At 33.0% G+C, this 23,235-nt stretch overlaps 1 protein-coding gene across 1 annotated transcript in view; it reads right to left on the bottom strand.

The window, feature by feature from the left end:
* The window catches only part of DACH1 (dachshund family transcription factor 1), a 392,519-nt gene that overhangs the window by 214,679 nt on the left and 154,605 nt on the right, over nucleotides 1–23,235 (bottom strand). The window contains exon 2 of the mRNA XM_011369789.1: nucleotides 9,749–9,864. Coding sequence (XP_011368091.1) covers nucleotides 9,749–9,864 — 116 coding nt within the window. The remainder of the gene's footprint in view (nucleotides 1–9,748; nucleotides 9,865–23,235) is intronic.

Here is a 23,235-nt window from a genome sequence, read left to right as displayed (position 1 = left end):
AAGAATCTGGTCTACTGCTGTATCTTTAGCCACATATCAACAAGTGAACACAATAAAAAGCTCTCACAGTAATTATACTGACTACTTCCTTAATGAAGTGCAAAAGTGTTTGCATAATTTGATTCAATTTATTGAATTAGGTTACAGTTTTATCACTTTGAAAACCAGCTTCATTGTTGACTTCACAGTATATTTCAATTCATTTCAAACAATTAAATAACACAGCATACAACTATAATAAATTAAAAGCAATCTCCATTTTTAAGGTCTACTACCATTTGTAGTGTGCATATTTCTGAAAGCGATATATGAATCTGAACACATAATAGTGTTATGGCATTTCATATCTGTAAAGTTTAGTTTGCTCACAAAAATTTATAAAAGGAATTTACTGGTAAGAAGTCCTGAAAAGTAAACATGTAATAACCAAATTTTAGTGTTAACTACCTCTGTTAGGAATATCTATGGAGCATATTCACATGAATTTGAAAGTCTTGCCAAACTAAGACTTCCTAACACAAGCTATACATTTTAAAAGTTACCAATTTTATAGATAGATCCAATGGAGTTGATAAGAGCATGGAAAGTCAGCAATAATAACCAATAAGTTTGGATGAGCCTATTTAATTACAATTACAATAATAATATGTTATCTTTCTCTTGCTTCATCATTTGCAGAATTCTGGTATAAATTGTGTCATTTGACATTCAGGGCAATTCAACAAGAAAATAATTTTGATATAATAAAAAGATTCTTTTTTACAGATGAATAAAATAGAAGATCAAAACATTTGACTGTCTTAGTTATTACACTTTTAAAAAGTGGTATGGCTGGAAGATTCTTATGGTTTTCAAGAATTGACTCCTCTCAGAGACTTTACTCTTCATTTAAATCTCTTTAAGAGTTCATGTCTTTCTACTGTCATTTCTGATGATCTTTACCGGTTAAAATAATATTATTGTTTCTACCCATAGCTCCAAATCCTATCACAACTATAAGCATTACTTTATATCATATTCAATTACTGCCATTTCCTATTTATTATTAATTTTGCAGCTGTGGATCCCTTCATGGGGTAGTTGTAAAGAAGGGCAGAGAGAACAAAGAAGAAAAAGCATTTAAAATTTAATTTAAATTGGGAAAAAATGTATTTGTCAGCTTGCCACAGTGATAGTTTACATATGAGTTACCTATTCCATCCATGAGAACCAGTGTAACAAAAAATGTAACATAAAATGTGAAGCATTCATCTCAAAAGTAATTTTTAAAAGTATCTTAAAAACAATGAAAGAATATAAGAATATAAAACCTTGAAAGATAGACACCATTTAACTAAAAAAGCACCATGCCAAGATTGGAAGAATAATTCAAAGTAAAATAAAATAGAATCTATAAGCTTTAATAACTAGAAGGGGACAAGATGGTCCTATTCAATCTACCTCCAGTGGAAAATTACCTTCGAATTTCCCTAAAAGTGAGAAAATAGATGGTTGATGGTCAAGGAGGGAAAGAACTTTTTAAAAAAAACTATTCCTCTTTTTACTATGAACAATATGGCCCATAAAAATTAATTAAATGTAAAAACTATGGCTAAAAAAATTTCATCTCACTTTTTTATTGAACCCTTTTGTCAGAAAAGTTTTATGACTGATACATTCCACTCTTAGACAGTTCTCCATGTAACGAGGCTCTTTCTTATGGAAGCCAATACAGACCTCTCTGTAATTACTGACCATCAGTTAGATTTCTGTCTGCAAAAAAGAACAGAGTATGAATCTACTCTACCATCCACTATCACGCATTTCCCTAAGACTAAACATCACCATCATTTCTAAATCCCTATCATCTAGGCTATTCTCTTAATGCTCACCAGTTTGTCAACGTCCTACTAAAAATTATGGTGTCTTGACTGAAAATAACATCCCAGATGTCATTTGAAGTGCAGAGTAAAATATTATTGCTGTTTCCCTTTATCTGGACTTTATATTCCTATCCATTAAGCTTAGGGTTATATCAGTACCTTCAGAAGTTCTATTACAATGTTGGTTCATATGATTATAGAACCAAATAAAATCTTTTGTTGTTTTTCATGTAGAATGTTTTCAAATCAAATCTTAAGATCATTCATGACTAGGTCAATAAATGTTTTAGGACACTAAATGCAAAATTTTATTAATTCTATTATCTTTCTGACATTTGCCAAGTTCTCTTGAAACGTCTGTCCTGCAAATACTTTTAATTAGCAATTTTATTTCTCTACAAATAGGAGTGAAATTGTAAAATTTATCCCCAAAATGCATGGAGAAAATGTAAAGAAATTTCAGCATGATCTGAGTAAATTCTTAATAACAAACCTGAAGCACATCGCTAAGAGGAAGAGTTGGCCTTTCATGAATTTCACCAACTTTTGAAGTTGACCTCAAAAAGAAAAGCCTATCAGAGTCAGAGAAGAAGGCTAAAACAATTCTGTTTATCTTGTTTTGCATGACTTCTGTTCTATAACATCTTCAGGAATATCTATAGTAGAGTTGGTTGTTTTTCTTGAATGAAAAATCATTGTATTTGTTTTCCTCACTTCTCTTGGTTAAGGGGAAAGCATGACGAAAATAGTACCTCCTACTGGTCAATAAATTGCAGCGAGCAATAAAAGATAACATATGAGGTCCCGTATGACCAAAAGATTAGAAAATTGTCTAAGAATCTCACAAATAAATGGATAATCCACAAAACTCCAGCAATTCACATGCCATACACCATCATAATCAAAAGCTGACTTAAAATTCAATTTGTTTTTCTTAATAGAATAAATTTCTCCTTTGTCAAAAAAGAAGCAAAAAATACCTACCTAGCAATTAGTCAATAAAGGATATTAGCAACTCCCTTACTGAAAATCTACTGAGAGAGAAATGTAAGTATATTAAATTCTTAGTATGGCCCAGCAGAGACATACGAGGCTGCAGAACTCGGTAGAAACTTAGAAGACAGAAACGAAATTGGGGAAGAAATGACTGTAATTTTCTTCTAAATTAAGTAGATGAGAGGCCTGACCAGAAGTCTAGTAATATGTGGTTATTTAACTAAATCTAAAAATAGCAGATCTTTGCTTTAAGAACTTAGAAAAAAAGATTGTTATGAACCTCTATGCTAGTAACAGATCCAAGGTCATATTGCATCTTGACTGGAATGCTTAATTATAATGTATACTATATATTTAATAAAATAAATATATTTATTACTTAGTTCCTCATACCAAAGATGTATATACATTCAGTTAAATTATTAGCTGCACTTTATTCATATATGCACTAAATTAGTTCTACATCAAGATACTGTGGGCACAATGAAGAATTCAATCCTTGAGAACTGCATAATACAGTGCATAATATAGTAATACACAGGAATTTTAAAGACTAATATGTTCTATGTTGCCATTTTATTCCTGTAAATATTGCTTCTCTAGAACATCAATTTAAGGATATAAATTTCATCAATTGTTGATTATAATGCTTAAATGTAGCCATCAGAACCCATAAATGAACAAAAGAATAGTGTCCTCCATTTACTTAGTTCACCTCCCCTTTAGACCTGAGATGCTGAATCTTTAATGTGGAGCCCAACCATGCTAATAAGATTTTATGAACTTCATTATACCACCGGTGTTTAAATTTGTTACTCTGAAGTTTAATAATTCCTCTCAGAAATCCTCTATTACATAGATATTAGCCATGTTTATTGAACAAATATTTATCTTGAATATCTGCCCCTTAGCAAGTAATATTCTACATACTAGGATATTAAGATGAACAAAAATGACCAAAATCTCCAAATACTGTGTGTATGTATGTCTACCATACCATGCTTGGATCCTCACAACCCTTTGCCCAGTGACTTGCTGGGTGTCATAGGCTGAGAATGACCCTCAGAATTATGCCCACATCTTAATTCAAAGAACCTGTGAATGCTACTTTCTATGAGAAAAGATTCTTTGCAGATATGATTATGTTAAGGATCTCCAGAAGGGATTATCCTGGATTATCTGACAAACTCGAAATATAATCACAAGTGTCTTTACAGAGAGGCAGAGGGAAATTTCTCTCTCTCTCTCTCTCTCTCTCTCACACACACACACACACACACACTCACACACACACACACACACTCACACACACACACACTCACACACACACACACACACACACGACGGCAGCAATTAGAGCAATACAAACTGAGGAAAGCTGGCAGTCACTGGAAGCTCCAAAAGGCAAGGAAAGGAAGCTAACAAAGAGCCTCGGGAGGGAGTGTGGCCCTGCTGACATCTTGATTTGGCTCAATGATACTGGCTTTGGACTTCTCCAGAATGGTGAGAGAATGAATGTTTAAGTCACTAAATGTGTGGTTATTTGTTATAGCAGCCACAGGACACTAACATCATACTCAACACAAGTTTTAAAACTAAATAAATTACATGAAGTCTAGTATTCTTTTCTCCTTCCAAAAGGAGTAATGAAGATATATTGCTTTATTTTTCACTTCAAGAAAAATATAGAGGCTATCTGCATTAAATACTGATAGCTTAAATGCACTACCATCAACATGTTCTGTGATTAAACTTCATAAATATTCCCTGCATATAAATGTATGAAAACACATACATACATATACTATATAAACATCAATGATTTAAATCAGAGGTCCCCAACTATTTTGGCACCAAGGACCAGTGCACCTATAAGAATCTAATGCCTGATGATCTGAGGTGGAGGTGAGGCACTGATGCTAGTACTGGGGAATGGCTGCAAATACAGATGAAGTTTCACTAGCCATGTGTTGCTCACCTTCTGCTGTGCAGCCTGGTTTCTAACAGGCCATGGACCAGTACTGGTCCACGGCCAGGGAGTTGGGGACCCCTGATTTAAATAGTTTATATCATATTTGCTCTTTGAGAAAGGCAGTTAGGAAATTATGTTTATTAGTGAAGACAGTCAATTCATTCGTGGATGTTTTACTTGTGTTTTTTTCTGTTATTCTTACTCGTGAGTCTCCCCAGGGAATACAATGCTTTGTTACGAAAAGTATTTCTCAAAATATGAGGCACATTTGCACACTATGCATTTTCCTTTTACAAGTTGAAATGTTTAATGCATTTAAAATGCTACAAATGTTGATAATACAAAAAGAGATAGGGTCGTTGTTGCTGCTTAGTAACATTTAGCAAGAAAAACACAGAACATAAATTTTGAAAATATGTTTTTGAATTATAAATCCACTTGGAAATACTTTCCTATAATCTTTTTTTAAAGAAAGATTGTTTCAATGGGATTAACTCAGGATTAATATTGCCCTGGTTTAGTATTTTTTCCAAAATGATAAAATTATATTTATAAATTCTTACATTTTAAGCATAGCACATATATGCATGCAGTTGTTTTCTTTATCCTGAATGCATATTGATTATGTGCCTAGAAGCTCACAGTGAGAGACTAGACATGTCCAAGAAGCAAAACCATAAATTATTCATTTAATTTGAGTGTATTTGAAAAAAAAATAGGTATTAGATAACTTTTCTTTTAATGTCAAATGCAAATATTTGGGACTCATTGAGTTACTTCCTAATACTTATACAAAAATTGTATTTCAAAACTGGTTTTCATTCTGCCCTAAGGATAAAATCAGGAAATTGGCCAAATATGCTAGCCAAGTTGGATTCCTTGCACAAGAGGGGAGTATTTAGAACTCCTAAATAACCCTTTCCTTCAGTGTAAAATACACATGATACTATAAAAAGTATGAATGCTATTGAAACTCTGTTGCTAAGATGAATTTATTCCAACCTGGTACTTATTATCAAAAATGATTTATGATATGTGCACAGCCCAAATGAATATAAGGAGCACTGTAGGAGGTATTGCGTTGTGAGGATCTACAAAGGCCTTTTTTCTTTCATTAACTTCCATTTCTGGTTGCTATGGCATCCGGTGACAACCATAAATTTTGGAAATTATCAACATCTGCCCACGCCCCCTCCAAAAGTTACACACGAGTCCACTCAAACAACAACAACAACAACAAATAAAAACTCTGTAAGCAAAGGCTAAAGCTGTTTTTTAAAAAATTACATATAAAAGCTCAAAATGGGACATAGCTCAAATAACTTAAATGCAGATGAAGATAATGTGTTTTGGAAAACTGTGTTAAATGACTCAAAAAGTGGTTCTAATGTGGACAAAGCCCTGGTGTTGAAGAAGCATATGAAAAGTTTAACCAAAATCATTCCATGAAGTGCAAGCGTTAAAAAATAAATAAGTACATATATAGATATATTCATAAATTACACATACCTAAATATATAATGTTAGAGCTAGGAAAAGACTTAAAAAATATTAAAATGGTTGGATTTTTTTTCCTGAGAAAACAGATGTCACCAGGAAAAATTACTATTAACTCTCATGTTCAATTTTGGAAAAGAAAAAATGAGAGAATGATTAGGAACAAATTGATTGATTTTTATAAATTTGTCAAAATTAATAAATTTTCTTTTTCACAACTTTGAAGGAAAATTTGCATTTTTATGCTTTTCAAATGGTACAAAAGTAAGGTCAACATTCATAGGTATGCTATCATTTAAAGTTACAGAAGCTTTGAGATTTGGGGGCAGGGGTTATTTTCTTTGTTGTCTTGAGGCTTACATGTTTGTTTATTTGTTTTGCTAGTTTTAGAAACATGATTTCCAAGTCTTTTAAAGATACTGATATAACTATACAGTCTCAGAAACAAATTTTTTAAATTCCAAACTCACAGGTCAAAAACATAGTAGAAATGTCTGTCACCAAACTAGTTTGCTTAGTGTCAACATTATTGACATTCAACTTTTTTATCATGTTTTAAAAAACTAAATAACACTCTGCATTTTCCCCACTTTAGGAAGAAAAAAAATGACATTTTATTTTATTAGAAGTAACAAATATAAGAAAAGAATTTAGCAAATATGAATAAAATCCTGGGATATAAACGTCTATATATTCATATAGAATCATATTTCCCCAACACACTAAGTTCTCCTTGGGAGAAAAGTGTTACTTCTGAGAACTTTAAGATTTCTTTAAGAATATTATATTTCCAGTTAAGACAGTAAATAATCCAGGGAGTGAGGAGGAGTGGAGGAGGTAGAACTATTATTATTCTATATTCCCTGAAACCTAAACTTCTCCAACTAAAAAAAAAAAAAAAAATTATTAAAAAAAAACCCAATCATATTGTATATATTAAAATAACACCATTCATATGCAAGAGTCAAACTTTGGCAGTTTCATATCTTTGGACCAATCTCTAAAAAGTTGAAAGCAAGTGAAACGAGTGATAATGAGCTCACACCCCCTGTCTTATAGCCATTCACTGGGCTCTATGGAGCACTTAACTGTCCAAGACCCACTTTTCAATCCAGTTTACTCTCCCGATGAACCTCTATTTTTTCATCCTTCTCTAGAACACGATTGTTTAAAGTCTTTTTTCAATATAATGTTTAATAAGCTTGAAAGAAATTCTGGTTTCTGTGTTCACAACATACTAGAATGAACGAAAGTAAAATAAACAAACAAACAAACAAACAAACAAACATGTCTGAAAAGAACGGCATAACACTTGAAATAAATGAAATGATCCCACTTCAAAACTGAATATCTGTAAGGATGAGTCAAGTTTAAATTATCTTAGGTGTCTCTATTCACCAAGCCAGGGGAGTGTATAATACGTTTCAGAAACAGAACTATCAAAAATAACAATATTTTGATTTTGAATTTCAGCATACAATCATCGATTATTTACAAACCCACTTGCCACAAAATTACTTGATGGTGAGGTGTTGCTATATGCAGATTCTGATGACATCATCTTTTTTTGTCGTTGCTTCAGTAATGAACTATTTTCTTCACCATAAAAGACTAAATGTTGCCAATTTAGAACTAGATTTTCCCTATTTTAGCATGAATATAATCTAGAATATTTCTTACTCATAACTGCATTTATTAATATGTAATATTCAACACAAACATCAAATGTAAAATAATCTGATGTTTTAATGATTATTAAAAATTATTATTTTTTAAATCTCTAAAAACATACTTTATTTAAAAATTAATTAAATCAAAGATCCTTAGTTCTTTCTTTTAGTACACCTGAGTCTTTCACCCATTAAACATGAAAAGTTAAGATTTTCATTCCATCTGGCCTATGTAACTACAAATCAAAACAAATTTTCAAATTATGAAATTTTATTTAGCTAAATAAAAACAGTTAAGGCTTAACAAAGCATTACGTATTTCTTCTCTAAATCTCAAATTTGGAAATAGAATTTCAGGCAGTAGGATTCAGTTACTTAAGAAACATGACTAACTAAATAAATAGAAATGATACTTGCTCTGTAATTGGGTCATTTTTAGCTATTAATTTCATTTTTCTATGTCTAATTTTTTATCTACAAAATTAACATAAAAATCTAATCCTCCATGGGACTTTTAATAAGTTACTGTTAAGTATATAATGTGGTACCTTACACCAAAAAATTAAGTATATAAAAGTAATAAGAAGCTTCGAATTTAACTCAACAGATGTTTGGTAAAGGTCCACAAAAGTGGAAGAAATTATTCAGATGTTACCACAAAAATAAAGGTGAATTTAAAGAATCATTGCTTTCAAGGCATTTCCAACCAAATATGGAATGTGAAATCAGATAATCATAATGGTATTATAGCACAGAAAAAGACCAATATTACAAAAGAGGAAAAATGAATTCAGAGAAAAAATGTAAATTTTCTCCTCCTCTTGCCAGAGTATCTTTCCTGTATCTGTTGTTTTATATGGCAAGAATGTACTAATGTTTATACATGTATTTCCTCAAACATCTATTATGTCAAGAATTATCACAAATATTATATATTATGTAATAATAATACCATTCTCATTATTATGATTTTAATTTGCTTATAACTCTGGATGAAACATGGAAAGTAGGCAAATATGTGTAAGTAAATTAAAAAAATTAATGAACAGATCCAGGCTGTGGAAATTAAATAGTTATTTCTACATGCAGTGTAATATTTAAAGTGTTTATGGTATGGAACTTATGAGATCAAAACTATTCTTTTACGTGTACATTTTCAAAATTTTGGGTAATAAACACCCATCAAATGTTCCTAATGAAAATGTATTCACATTATAGTTTGAGAAAATAGAAGATCTTTCTATTTGACATAGTTACTGTCTTTTGTTTGGATGCATTTCAATTTATTTCAGAATACTAATAGAATGAGAAAGAAGTTTAGAACCCAGAGACAGGGTTTGAATCACCACTGACAGTTACCAGCTGACTGACCTTGGGAAAGTCATTGATTCTCTCTGAGGGTCAATTTCTTAACAGGAAATTGGGGAAAATAATTTGTTGCCTGATATTAGTGAGAGGACTAATTAGAATAACAACACTTTAATAAATTAAGCTTCTTTCATTTCATTTTAAATAAAGAAATGCAGTTTTGAAGTAAATTCTCATCAGTAACATTTAGTATACACAAAACAATCAATGAGTATAAATATTTACATAAACATATATATATGTGTGTGTGTATATATATATATACACACACACACATATATATATATATACACATATATATGTACACACCTATATATGCGTATATACACACTATGCCATTGGCTGACTTTCAGTATTTTCAGTATAACTAAGTCCGCTCTTACCTGTTGGTGGGATTATCCCAGGAGACATGAGGCCAGGGACAGAATGTGGCATGATATGAGAGTTCTCTGGGGAGGTGACACTTTGAGTCCTCTTAGGAGGCCTTCCAGGTCTGGAACTGAAACAAACAAACAAAAAATTTTTACAATTAAGCTGTTGTCTTACACATCATTTCAAAGTTGTTTCAAGTGGTAACATGGACTGTAAATAAATTTGTTTCAAGGACGGTTGCTTTTGCAGTTAGATGTAATAGACTTCCATCACTAATTAGATTACATGCTGAATTCATTTTCCTCATTGAAGATCAGCCACTCTTGATGCATAATTCATAGCCTGCACCTCGTTACCTGCTTCTTCATATTAATATCTATACACAGTTTGAATTGCCTCGTTTGCATATGCTAAAGTTCTGCATGCAGCCTTCAGCATGAAAATTATGCACTAACTTGTAATAATTATTACAGTCAGCTTGCTATTGATTTATGAGACTTTTAAAAACCAAATATGTGTAGTACTTGTAATGAATGATATTTTAAGGTTCTTCAGGAAATTAAAAGGCAATGGCTGCCTAAGGAAATGTTCTGCTTGTTTGATTTAATACTACAGTTAGCTGGGAGGTGGAATGAAAGAGTGATTCAGACCTATAGCACATTTTTCGATGATATGTTTTATTACTTCGCACTGCTAGCCTGATATCTAGATGATAAATGACAATACATATCTAATGTGTGAAAAGGTCTTGCAATTTCTTTATTTTTTGTCATTTAAAAGATAAGTCAAGTTATCATTTAACCCTTATTCTATTTAAATGAACAGGCCCACTAGGTTGCCTTACTTTTAATACACTAAAATAAAATGGAAAGGCTTAGAATTATTTGTAGGACATCACTGAGAAATTGTCAGTATAGCATCTTACTTCTGTCTTTAGGATAAATACAAATATCTTATGTTTGTGTTTTAGTAGTACTTGTCCTTTGCATGCCTATTGTACAAGATTCATTTTTAAAATTATAAGAGCAGAAGGTGAAGTGGAGACAAGTATCCACTCTTTGTATGAGAATAATATCAATATAATATTAACAATTTTTGAAACAAATATACTTAGCATTATGTTTCCACTTTCTGCCTCTGTATCATGAATGTGCTTTCAGGAAATGTTTGTTCTGTCACTAATCTGGCCACCATGGGTCTAGATATATCATAACCTCCAGAGCCATCCTTCATTAGCTATCATTTCCATGTTAGCCTCAGCTGAGAGCCTTTGCTTCACCAGAATATTCAAAGATCCCACCTGTATTATTTAATGTAAGTAATAAATGTGGTCATCTAACAAACAATTATTAAGTACTTGCTATTTTCAAAGCAGTGCACCGTGGAGGCTAATTTGGGAGAATGGGTTCTTTAGTCTTCAGAAGCTTATACTGTTGCCAAGGGGGACAAATCTGGTGCATAAATAACTACAGTGCAAGCTGGAATGTGCTAAGTGTCATAAGAAAGTTGCAATCTGAATACTAATTGGAAGTTAGGCTGGATGATGTGATACTTCCATGTTGAGGCATGAGAGAGAAGAATTCATGGCAGTGAAAGCAAGAGAATTTGAAGGCTGAGTTAGACATGGAGAGAGAAAGAATAGAAGAAAAGTACACTCCAGTGAGAATGTGAGAAAGAAATGGAAATATGAAAATGTATGGATATACAGAAATGTTTCCAATGCACTGAAATGCATCAAATAAGATGAGGAACAGAGATTGACACTGTTAGCACCACTGCCTGGGCCAAATCCTGGAGGATTTTGAACCAGGAGCCGGGAGATACTGTGTTTGTTTTGCTAATCCATACAGTCACTCTCTTGCTTATTGTTCTGAAGTATCTCTCTGGCAATTTATTCTTATTCTTCGCTATTATTCTCCATCCTCAGCTAGTTGTCCAACCCCTTTAACTTGCCTAGGGCCAATCAACTGCCCTCTGACAGTCTCCATTCTCCCTGAGTGATCTTTCTGTTTACAATACCAAGATGCTAAGGAATAATGGCTAAATATCTGCAGCCTATATCTTCCTGCTGGGATTCAGACAGATTAATGCCTGTCTACTGGAAATCTCCCCTTGAATGTTCTATAATAATCTAAAACTCAGCTTGTCCAAATCTGAACTCAGCATCTTCCCCATTAAAACCTATATTTCTTTCCCTGGTTCAGCAAAATGGTACCTAACTGACTAAGTTAAAAATCTTGCAGTCAGCTGTGTCTTTTCCTTTCTTTGTATACTCAAATATCATCCCAATAAAGATATCTCTCTGATCTGTTCTTCTATTCTCTACTTCTCTTCTCTATTTCCACTCCTATCTTCCAGGTTAATCCTTCATTTCTTTTTTGATCTATTATTACAGCCTTTCAACTCTTTCCAAGATCTACCTCCAACTTTATCCCACTGTAAAGCTTCAAGTCAAGACAACTCCCCACACTGATCTCAGAATTATTTTTCGAAAACACTAATTCAATCATGTTTTCCATTTGCTTAAAGATATCAATAGTTTCCTATAGGATTCTCAATCTTCCTCATGGCACAAAGACCTTCCAAAACTTGACCTCTGGCTACTTTTCCTTTTATTTAATATCACTCTTTTATTCCTACATTCATTGCTTGTATTTGGCCCTACTGCGTTTCTTAGCAGCTTCATAAATTGTTTCAGTTTTCTGTTATACTACCTGTATGGATGCTAGTTCCTTTGCCACGAAAGCCTTTTTCAACACCAACCTACCCTCATCCTCATTTGACCTGGCTAAAGTTGGCTAAACCTTAATCATCCTTCTTTCTAACCACATCTAGTTAGTATGCTTTCTATGATAGCCTGTGGTGAGCAACTAACTGTACTACAGCTCTCGGCACTGATTGAAGTAATCTGCTTATTCGTTTCACTTCCAAGACTGTATGGCAGAAAGCATATAAAATATATATTTGGGTCCTTAAAACTTAGCTCAGGACCTGGCTAACCATTTGCATTTCTTTTCTTTTTTTCTTTTTTTAATTTTTATTTCACCATAAGTATTTAAATAAATTTTAACCCAATTTATGCAGCCCTTTTGCCCAAATTCCTCAGGTATCCTACCTCATCTATTCTAGTGGCCTCAACGTTTCCAGGAAATGAAAAGTAGGGTACAAAATACGTTTGGAATTCTGAGTCCAAGAATAAAGCCAAATATACATTAGAAGCCCAGAAAGAAAGAAAAAAAAAATAGAGGTATTGGGCGATTTCAAGCAAGATGCCATGAAAACAGTGGGAAAGGAAAAGGAAGTTAAGATGTGAAAGTTATAGCCATTTAATTTGTTTTGCTTTTAAAGAAAATGGAACTGCTTAGAAGTACTTTATTATTCAGGCCACAGGAGCTGTCCTCACAGCCCTCATTCTGGAAGCAGAAGTCCGGCTACTAAGTAGGAACACTTTATTTCATGCTGTGATTAGAATAGACCCAGTGGGCTCCTTTCACCTCCTGCCCAATCTATGACATTGTCTTCAATTCCACCCATAGAGATTTACTGCTTTCAGTTTTAAAGCTTTAAGATCTTTTAAAGGCTGTCATTAAAATGCAAATACCCTTGGTGGTGGTAACACCCTACGGCCATCAACTAACACCCTACTGAGGATTACTTTACAACTAGGGGAGAGCACAGTTGTAAGATATCTATGCAAAGAATGGAGGGTCCTGGAAAGAGAGATCTGAAAGGAAGTCAAGACATTTGCCCTTGACCTAAGAATAAGAGGACTGAAAACCTCTCCTTGGAGTTACACCCAACTTCTTGACTGAGGGGAAGTTAGAATGCTTATTTATTAACAAAACTTTCCTCTATCCCTTCAAGACTACATCATTAGTTTAGGTCCCTTGGTATTTTACCCTTAAAGCAGTCTTGGTCACTAACTGCTAGAGCAGGGATTCCCTAACCCCCAAGCCAAAGACCCATACCATTGTGGCCTGTTAGGAAAGGGGCCGCACAGCAGGAGGTGAACAGCTGGTGAGTAAGTGAAGCTTGGTCTGTATTTGCAGCCTCTCCCCAGCACTAGCATCACCTCCTCAGCTCCACCTCAGATCATCAGGCATTAGATTCTCACAGGAGCACTGGTCTCTGGTGCCAAAAAGGTTGAAGACTGCTATAAGAGGATTTGACTAGGGATGATAACCTAATTGTTAAATATATTTTTTAAAGATTTAAAGTGCTTTCAACACAGCTTTGGGGAACTTCCAAGAAAACACGTGTAGTTTGGTGGCCAGAAGCACAGGTTATATTTTCCTGACAGATCTAACTTTAAATACTGGCTCTACCAATGTACGAGAAGGTGTGGCCTTAATAAAGCTACATAACCTCTCTATATATCTGATTAAATGAAGATTTTTTAAGTGAACTTTTTTGCTTTGTTAGAAATAAGTTATTATTGGAAAGAAAACAAAACCTTAACTGAAAAGTGAAAGTGAAACAATTAGCAAAAACATTTCCTCTTGAAATGATCAATCAAATGGTCAATTGCCTCAAAAGTAGCCACCTTCAAGCCTCCTTATCTGCAACAATAACCTAGCTCTATACTAGAAGATCAGGACAGCTATTCTCCTAGCTCTAATCAAAGCAGAAGACCTCACTTAAATAAATTATTACCCTTAACAGCTTGAATGAAATTAAATTTAGTACTTTGCCAGCTTCACACATGGGCTATAGTGCAGCCCTAAGTATTTTCAACCATCTGCATTAAAAGAGGAGAGCAATGGCTTAGAGATGTCCAAATCCACACATATCATCTCACATCTCTCTTCCTTGAGAATCCACCCAGGCACACCCTTCCCTGCAGTTTTGAATATAAAAGCTTTCTTTTGGAGAAAGGTCACTGGATAGACTTCTCTCCAAGGTTTACATCATTAAATTTGTGTCATGCTAATTTCTGTCTCACTCCCACAACCTTATAGTGTTTACCAACTCTACCTAGTCCATTTATTGTCCTTATTGAGGGTGAAGTCAAATCTAAATTAACAAAGGAAAGAAAAAGTGATATGACTTAATATGAAGCTAACTGCATCAAAAGTGTTAAAGGCATTAGAAATCTTAGAGGGATGGTATTTTACAGATTTTTTTCAATCCCCAACCTTCTACACAAATGTGACCTGCTAATTTTTTTCAGCAGTTTTCAAGAAATTAAGTTCAATTCTCTTCCTGAGAGTTGGAGTAGAAAAACATGTAAAATCCAGAAAGAGAATGTGATAGTTATAAATTGGAAAATGTAAAAGCAGCCACCTAGCAGAAATTTTGTTTCTAAATTCTACCTGCTTAAAGAAGGGTTTCATGCAATCATTCAAACCATCCATCCATTTACCTAAGAGAAAGGAGCTACAACTGTACAGCAAGAAATGGGTTCGACATTAGGGTTGCAAGAATAAAGATACACTCCCTTCTTTGCGAAAGAAGATAAAATTAAATAGCCTGTGGGATAATAGTGCAGAAGAAAAATACATGGTGGCAAGTGAGCATTGATTTTAGTCTTGGGACACAAACAAGCATTCAGGGATGAAAGCTTGCTCCATTAATCTACAAGAGTTAATTTGCCCTCTCAAATCTATTTACCCAAGGAAAACTCTAGTTGTGTATTTATATTCTGCATAATTTTTCTAGTAAACTGCTTATACAAAGTCATAACAAGATATATGAAAACTTTGACTATAAATAGTCAAGTACATAAACCACATATATATTTTAATTTCTAATTGGAAAGGTACAATTTGCTTAATGATTTACATACACACTTGAACATTATGAAGTCTTGAAGTGTGATGTTTATGAAGAGTTTATGAGAAAATGCTTATGTTCTAAATAAAGTGAAAAAGCAAAATATAAGCCTGCCAATATGGACATAAAAGAGCACTAGAAAGATAGAGAAAATAAGTAATGCATGAAATAAATATATGTTGAAAAAAGAGTGATATGAAACATACTAAAATATTAGGAGGGATTAACACTGGACAGAGAATCACATTTTTTCTACATCTGAAGATTTTAGTTTCTCTGACATAAGCATATATTACATATAAAATATAAAAACAGACTTTCAAAATTAATTTGTTTAACACTTCAATGACTGGTCATATTTTTTCAGATAATTCATTCTGGACAAACCATAAGCCTGGCTAAACTTAATCAGTGCATGAGGTTTATCTCTATCCATAGCAGAAATCAGATATAATTTATCCTCTTAATCTTTCTTTTTTTTCCATTTCAGTTCTAAAATATCTTATAAAAAGCCAATGATTTATATGTAAAAATATTATCCTTATGAGAACTATAAAATTAATGTAAAATATGAAAACTACAAATAATCATTATCTTCCATATTAAATCAACCTCATGGCATAGATCCATCAACAAAAAAGAATGCAAAGGACCTCCTAAGATTAACCTATGTACATATTTCACCAAAAGAAGCAGTTGATCTATAATCCTCAGTTAATATATGAGTAGTTTTCCCTTAGAAAGAGCTTGTTAATCTGTTAGTTGATTTTTTTTTTAATTTTCTGAAAAGCATCCATATAAATAATCTAGGAAGTTTATGATTAGCCTCATTTTCCTTTTCAGATGGAGTTTTTTTCTATAGCTGGTAAAACTTTAAAGGATACATAACTTTTTTGTAATGATGACAAATGTGACCACTTTTTCAATCTCAGATCCTACATTTGTTCAGACTTTTTGTGTTTACTGTGTAGGTGTGTGTTTCAGCCGTGTTTACTTCTCAATACAAACAGATTATGAACCAATTCACTAGAGATAAAATACCATGTTTCACGGGGCAGGCATTTAAAATATCACCAACCGAAACTTGGAAGCACCCTTAGATGACTAGCTCACAAGCACAAAAGCCATACAACATTCCCTCAATTGTTTACATGGTAGGTGTTATGAACTGCATTGTGTTGCCCCCAAATTTTCATTGGAAGACTTAACTCCAATGTGATGGTATTTGGAGATGGGTCCTTTGGGAGGTAATTACATTTAGATGAAGACATATTATTTAAGCCCTCATCTGGGATTAGTGCCCTTATAATTAGAGACGCCAGAGAGCCTGCTTGCTCTCTCTCAGCCACGTGAGGATACAATAAGAAGGCGGCTGTCTACAACTCATGAAGAGAGCCATTACCAGAAACTGACCATGCTGACACTGAGACTTCCAGCCTCCTGAAGTATGGGAAAATAAATTCCTGTTGTTTAAGCCACCCAGTCTATGGTATTTTGTTATGGTAGCCTAAGCAAAACTAAGACAGCAGGCAATTTGGTACATTGACTCAACAAATACTTATACAAATACACAAAATACAAGTTCTTGTCAAAAAGAATTAAAAATCAATTTTTAGAAAACAGTTCTGTGCTCATATTAATTTAGGGAATGTCTAGTTAAAACTATTAAATATATAGATAGATGTTTTGTGGAAAAACTTTACAAATTTCCTTGTTTTGTGGAACAATTTCTCAGAGCTTTCACTATGCTAATGAGTATTATAAATCTCTAAGAATGGGGTAAAATAGGCATTTACTATTTGATTTTATATTTATTTTCTGGCTTTATCCAAGAAGTTTGTTTAGAGACTTGTGCTCTTAAGGAATATGTTCTTCCTAACAGTATGATTATATTCAAATTATGGAAATTTCTCATTTCTCAACATTACCTAACCTACGTTTGTTCTATGCCATACATAGGTCACATAATACTGTCACATGAGAATTATTCTCAAGGGATCAGGAAAGCAGCAATTCATATATTCTATAAAGTTGATATGAATTGATAATTACTCAAAACACAAGGTTAACATGCGTAAACTGAAATCATCACTAACAAAAAATGAGAGTTGAAATTAGCTACTGATGAAGAAGAATTATTGCCTCTGACTTCAAAATCCGCACTATTAAGACCTGAAATAGAATAGGAAATTTAATAAAAACTCAATTCAAAGGTCATTGACAAAATATCTGAAGACTCTAGCTCAGTTGGAGCTATTAAATATTAAATGAGAAGTACTCCAAAATAAGAATTAAAATATATTGAAATATGGCTAAGCTACTTTTAAGCATTTGTAGATTGCTTAAAGTGTTAACAATTAATGACAGCCAAAAATACTAAAGAGAGTCCCTTTTCAACAGGTAACACACTTGAGATAATCTAACCACTAAAGTTTATATCCCTCTCTCAGTTGTTAGAATCTCCACATTAAGAAGATTCTTTAAAATCCATGAAATATGTTAGTTATATTAATCTTAGAATTCCTATATTAACCTTAGTTTAGATTTTATAACTTAGTGAGTTTATTTTTTGAGATTAATTTTTATCAAATCAGGTGTCTTGATATATTCTTGCAACTAGAATTATTTACTTACATCAATGGTAAATGTCACCTTATAAAGTATATCTGGTGGTTTGCCATAAAAACGTACTCATATTTTATAAATATTTTGTAGATTAAGAAGCAGTTTAATGTAATTTAAAGTTTTAATTAAGGAAATATAAAGTCTTAATACTATTTATTTTTACATTTCCATAGCACATGTATGATATCTTTTCCAGAGAGGATAATGTTTGTAAATTGCATTTAGTAACTAGAAGAATTTTCATGTTTGTCTAGAAAGCTAAATATTTTTAACCTTTTAATCATCTTATAATTTACCTTCTTCCAAACCGTAGATGGGTCTACCCCCAACACATCTTTTTTTATAATTGTCTGGAAAGACTGACTAAAATCCCCTAAAGAGACAAATCCTAAAATAATTAGAAACAACTATAAATGACTTTCTTAAAATGTTGGGAAGAATTAGTACTTTATTGGCTTTCTTGCAGTTCTTCTTATACCTCAAAAACATGTTCTACAAAATTTAAAGTTAATATTAAAAGATATTTCTAAGACATGGGATATCTAAACCAGTCTTTTATACAAACTATGAATTCCACAGTCAGAAAGAAAAACGTTTATTCTTGTAATTTTTCTATTTGAATTTCAAATAAGTAGACCTCTGCAATTACCATTGGTTCTAATTTGTTTAAACCAAAAGCAATGTATTCAGTCTTTTATTTCAATGGCACATGCCATGACCTTGTCTACAAATATGCTGTGGCTCTGGTTGATTATCAATCTGTTTCTGTAGATCATCTTGGAATTTGGCCTCAATATATACTCATTTTGCTTCATCTCAAAACAATATCAAATTCTTCTCTGTCATAGACAACATTTCTAGCAATACTTTAAATGTCCTCTTTTCAAATGTTTATTTTATTTTGGAATAGTACATAAAATAATAAAATACTCACAGTTGTATATACTAACTGTTAGACACTGTGCTAAGTTCACTATGTGACCTAAATCTTAATGTTCATAACAAACCGTTAAGTATTATTACAATCTTTATTTTACTGAGGAGGAAATTGAGACACAAGAAAGTAAAATGCCTTACTCAATATCCCACACATAAAAAGTAATTGATTGGGGTTGAGTTAGGGTAAAGATGAACGGACAAAGCACGGTGGGTTTTTAGGGCAGTGAAAATACTCTGTATGATACAATAATGGTGGATACATGTAATTACACATTTGTCCAAACTCACAGAATGTAAAACACCAAAAATGAATCCTGATGCAAACTATGGACTTTGAGTGGTTATGATGTGCCTATGTAGGTTCATCAATCAACATTCCATGCTGATGGGAGATATTGATAATGGGGGAGGCTAAGTATGTGTTAGGGCAGCAAGTATAGGGAAACCTCTGTACTTTCTGCTCAATTTTGCTATGAATCTAAAACTGCTCTAAAAGAATTGTCTTTTTAAAAAAGTAGTAAAGCCAGGTTGGGAACCAAGGCAATCTGGTCCAGAGGTCAAGCCTTGAGCACCATGCAATCTGCCTCTGTAGCTTATTCGTTTGTTAATTTAGTCAGCATTACATGTTAATGTGCCTGACCTTACAATATGTGCTGGAAATACCACTAAGATATGTCCCTCATTTCAAGTAGCTCACAGTCTATTTTGGGAAATAGAGAAATATATAAAGAATTATAATAAATCATGTTAAAAACTGCAGTAAATATTCCAAAGGAGTGTTCTGAGAACACCATGGTGGGGGAACCTCAGGAAAGATGAGGAATGAGGCAAATAGGAGTTAGTCAACTGCAGCAGAGGAAGGGATGCTAAGGAAGGAAACATCCATAGATGAAAGGGGGGAAATGTCCCCTCTTACACACACAGACCCTGCCCCCCCAAATACACTTTTGTAATGAGATTTTGAATTACTCAAACCCATATTCGTCTTTCCTTCCTTAAAATGGTTAGTATCACACAGTCTAGCACATAATTATTTGCAAATAGTTGCATCAGTCATCTCATTTCTCCATATCGTCTCTATACTTCTGGCTCTGAGATATATGTAACACATGTGGTAGGCACTGATTTTTAGTCAAATGTCTTTAGGACATTATGACTCATTTACCAACTTTACATGTATCTTTGTTGTGATGTCTTATTTTAGGGGAATTGAAAAAAGAGCATTATATATTGAACTGAGAAGACAAAATCTGACTCTAACCGGTAACTAATCCATCTCTCTTTCCATATTTTACTTTAACAAAGGTTTGTAACCATAACAAGAAAATTCATTAATGGCTCAACTGAGTTTTATTTCATGTTTCTATAATTATTAAATATCTACATATTAATCACAGTTGTTACTATATGTTTTTAATATATAAGATGAATACATTTTGTAAAGAAATTATCACTTATGACAACAAAGAGGGAAAAAACTATAGTAAATATGCATTAATCTTTATGTTGTAAAGCAATCATAATCGTAAATTTCCAGGAAAGTAACCAAATCTACACAAATACCCCAAAACAATTTAGTATATGCATCTTCACACATGGATCAGAAAAGTAGAAGCAATAGTTATGTTCATATTAAACTACTGATCTTTAGAAATATAGTTTCAAATAAGGGTTAAAAAAAATTCTATTAAATCAGAACTCAGACAATCTCGTCTTCCTGCTTGTGTCTGTAGAGATAAGAAGGCTGACTCAACCTAAAATACATGTTTTCACACTCCACCAACAAGTTATTTGTTTGCTACATCTGGAGAAAATGTACATAACTAATTTATTTGAGAAATCTGTTAGAAAAAAACAACGTTCACCATCCCAATACATTGTGTATCAACCCCAGAATTCAGAGACCTCCTGACAACTTTTCGATATTCCCGGGAGGATTCTGGGCCTATGAACTAATGAAGGGATTATACTGAGACAGACAAAGGTATGCTGTTTCCAGCCTGCAGAGATTTAATAACATGCTTAATTCGTTACCTGAAATGGATGTTACATAAGCACCAAACGTTGCTATTAATATGATTTACATTAATTGAATTCTATTTAATACTTTATGAAAGCATTTTCTTTAATGAATGGACTTTTAATACTAATGTTTGATATTATAAGACATTATGATATAAACTACCTGCACCACAGAGTCAGAGAAAACACTGGCAATTGTCCTTTCAGGCTTGAGTAGACATTGTTCCATCATGGGATTCTTTTCCCCTAGAATACTGTGCAGAGGCTGCTTTTAAAATCCTAATCATTTGCAATTCCTATATTCCCTTATTTATTAATGTGTACCCAAGTCACAATCTAAAATAACTAAAAAGTATTGACTAAATAGTTATTTAAATTGACTAAATAAGAAGAGCTTACATTTACAGCTGATATAGTTATGTGCACCAGGAATTCTTTTGAGCACTTTATGTATATTATTTCATTTAATTCAATAACATTGTGAGATGGAAATATTACTATTTCCATTTTATAAATATGGAAACTGACTCAGAAGTGTTGAAAAATAGTGTTACTACAAATAAAATATAGATTTTCTAATTCATTAGTTCAAATGAAAAAAGTGTTTTCTGTTTAACTCTTGTGTCCAACATTATATTAAACAGAAGTCTAGAGGAGATAATAGCTCTTACATTTCATTTTTTATAGCGGAATATAGAATTCCTTATTTCAGTCAATTTCTTTATCCGTCTGTTTGTTAGAGGATATTCTTATGTTTAAAACTCTACCCCAGTCTCATGGTCAGAAAAGCAACTCTCAAAGTCGGTGATTATAGATCTGGTTACTTAATCCAATGTGTTCTTCCCTCCCAGCATCATTAGAACCTCCGGATATCTATGGGGTAGCCACTGGATGCAGAGACCGGTCCCAGATACCACGACAGAAACAAGGACAACAGGATACAACCTTTTCTTCAAAAAAAAAAAAAGTTTCTTATTGATAGCATTTATAGTTATTTATGACACTGTCAAGTGATCTTTTAATAAAAAGAGGATAAATTTTTAGATAATATTAAAAGGGAAGTGACATTTACAGTGGGTCTTGAAACATAAGCATGATTTTGACTGATGGAGATAAAGTGAGAAGAAGGCATTGAAGGTTTCCGAATGGCATGATTAGGGCTTCCAGGTAGAAAAGTATGTGGAGTATAAGAAATGATGACTGCTTTATTTACACGGACTTTGTAGACCATATTTGTAGATTTGGTATGTTTCTTATGTGTTTTATAGTTCCATCTACCTTGTAAGGCCTTTGAGTTCATAACCAAGGCTTCTTTTCTCAGAAGTCCTCCCTGAATTTCCAGTACAGAGGGCTGTTAATTGTGTGAGTGCAGTAGTGCTGACTAACTCGACTGAAAGAGGTGGGTGATCTTGGTAAATGATCATACAGCAAAAGGCAAGGCAAAGATTGAGTTTCTAGAATAGGGCATTCAAGAAAGGTGATGCCTGATCTAATTGTAGCATTCCACATTTAGGAAGTGATATTATATGAAATATAATGGCTCACAATTTTGTAGATGTTCATGAGATTGGAGTGAAAATTTAGTTACTATTATCAAGATAGAGATTAAAAATCATCAGATCTAATAATAACTGAATTTACCACATGATTGGCATTATGCTAAATACTCTGATATGCAGTATATAATTTAATCTTCACAATAACTCTGTCACATAAGTATTATCATTATGCCCATTTTACAGATGAATGGAATGATTCCTGGAGAGAGAATACGTAATTTCACTAGGTCGCAGACTAATAAAATAGCAGAGCTGAATGGAACCAGGGCTGACTGAGTCAAAGTCCACTCTGAGTTGCAGTCTTGTCATAAAAGTGTTTCAGCCCCAAAGAAATTTATATCAGAAATAACTAGCTATATGTAAATGATTTTCAAAATTCAGTTCCAAGGCTGGAACTGAATTTCTAATCTACAACTCTGAATATATTTATTACTTTGAAATATATTCACTATTTTAAAAAATAATTAAATGTTCCTACCTCCGCACCTTTGCGCTTACTCTTGCTACTTTTTAGAATGCTCCTCAGTAAGATGTCCTCATGCCTCATCTTCTCCGTCCCCCAGACAACATAACTATAGGTC

The sequence above is a fragment of the Pteropus vampyrus genome, unplaced genomic scaffold (genome assembly GCF_000151845.1).
Source record: "Pteropus vampyrus isolate Shadow unplaced genomic scaffold, Pvam_2.0 Scaffold155, whole genome shotgun sequence".
Taxonomy (NCBI): domain Eukaryota; kingdom Metazoa; phylum Chordata; class Mammalia; order Chiroptera; family Pteropodidae; genus Pteropus; species Pteropus vampyrus.
The sequence above is the reverse complement of the archived record's forward strand: the minus strand, read 5'-3'. Positions and strand labels throughout refer to the sequence as shown.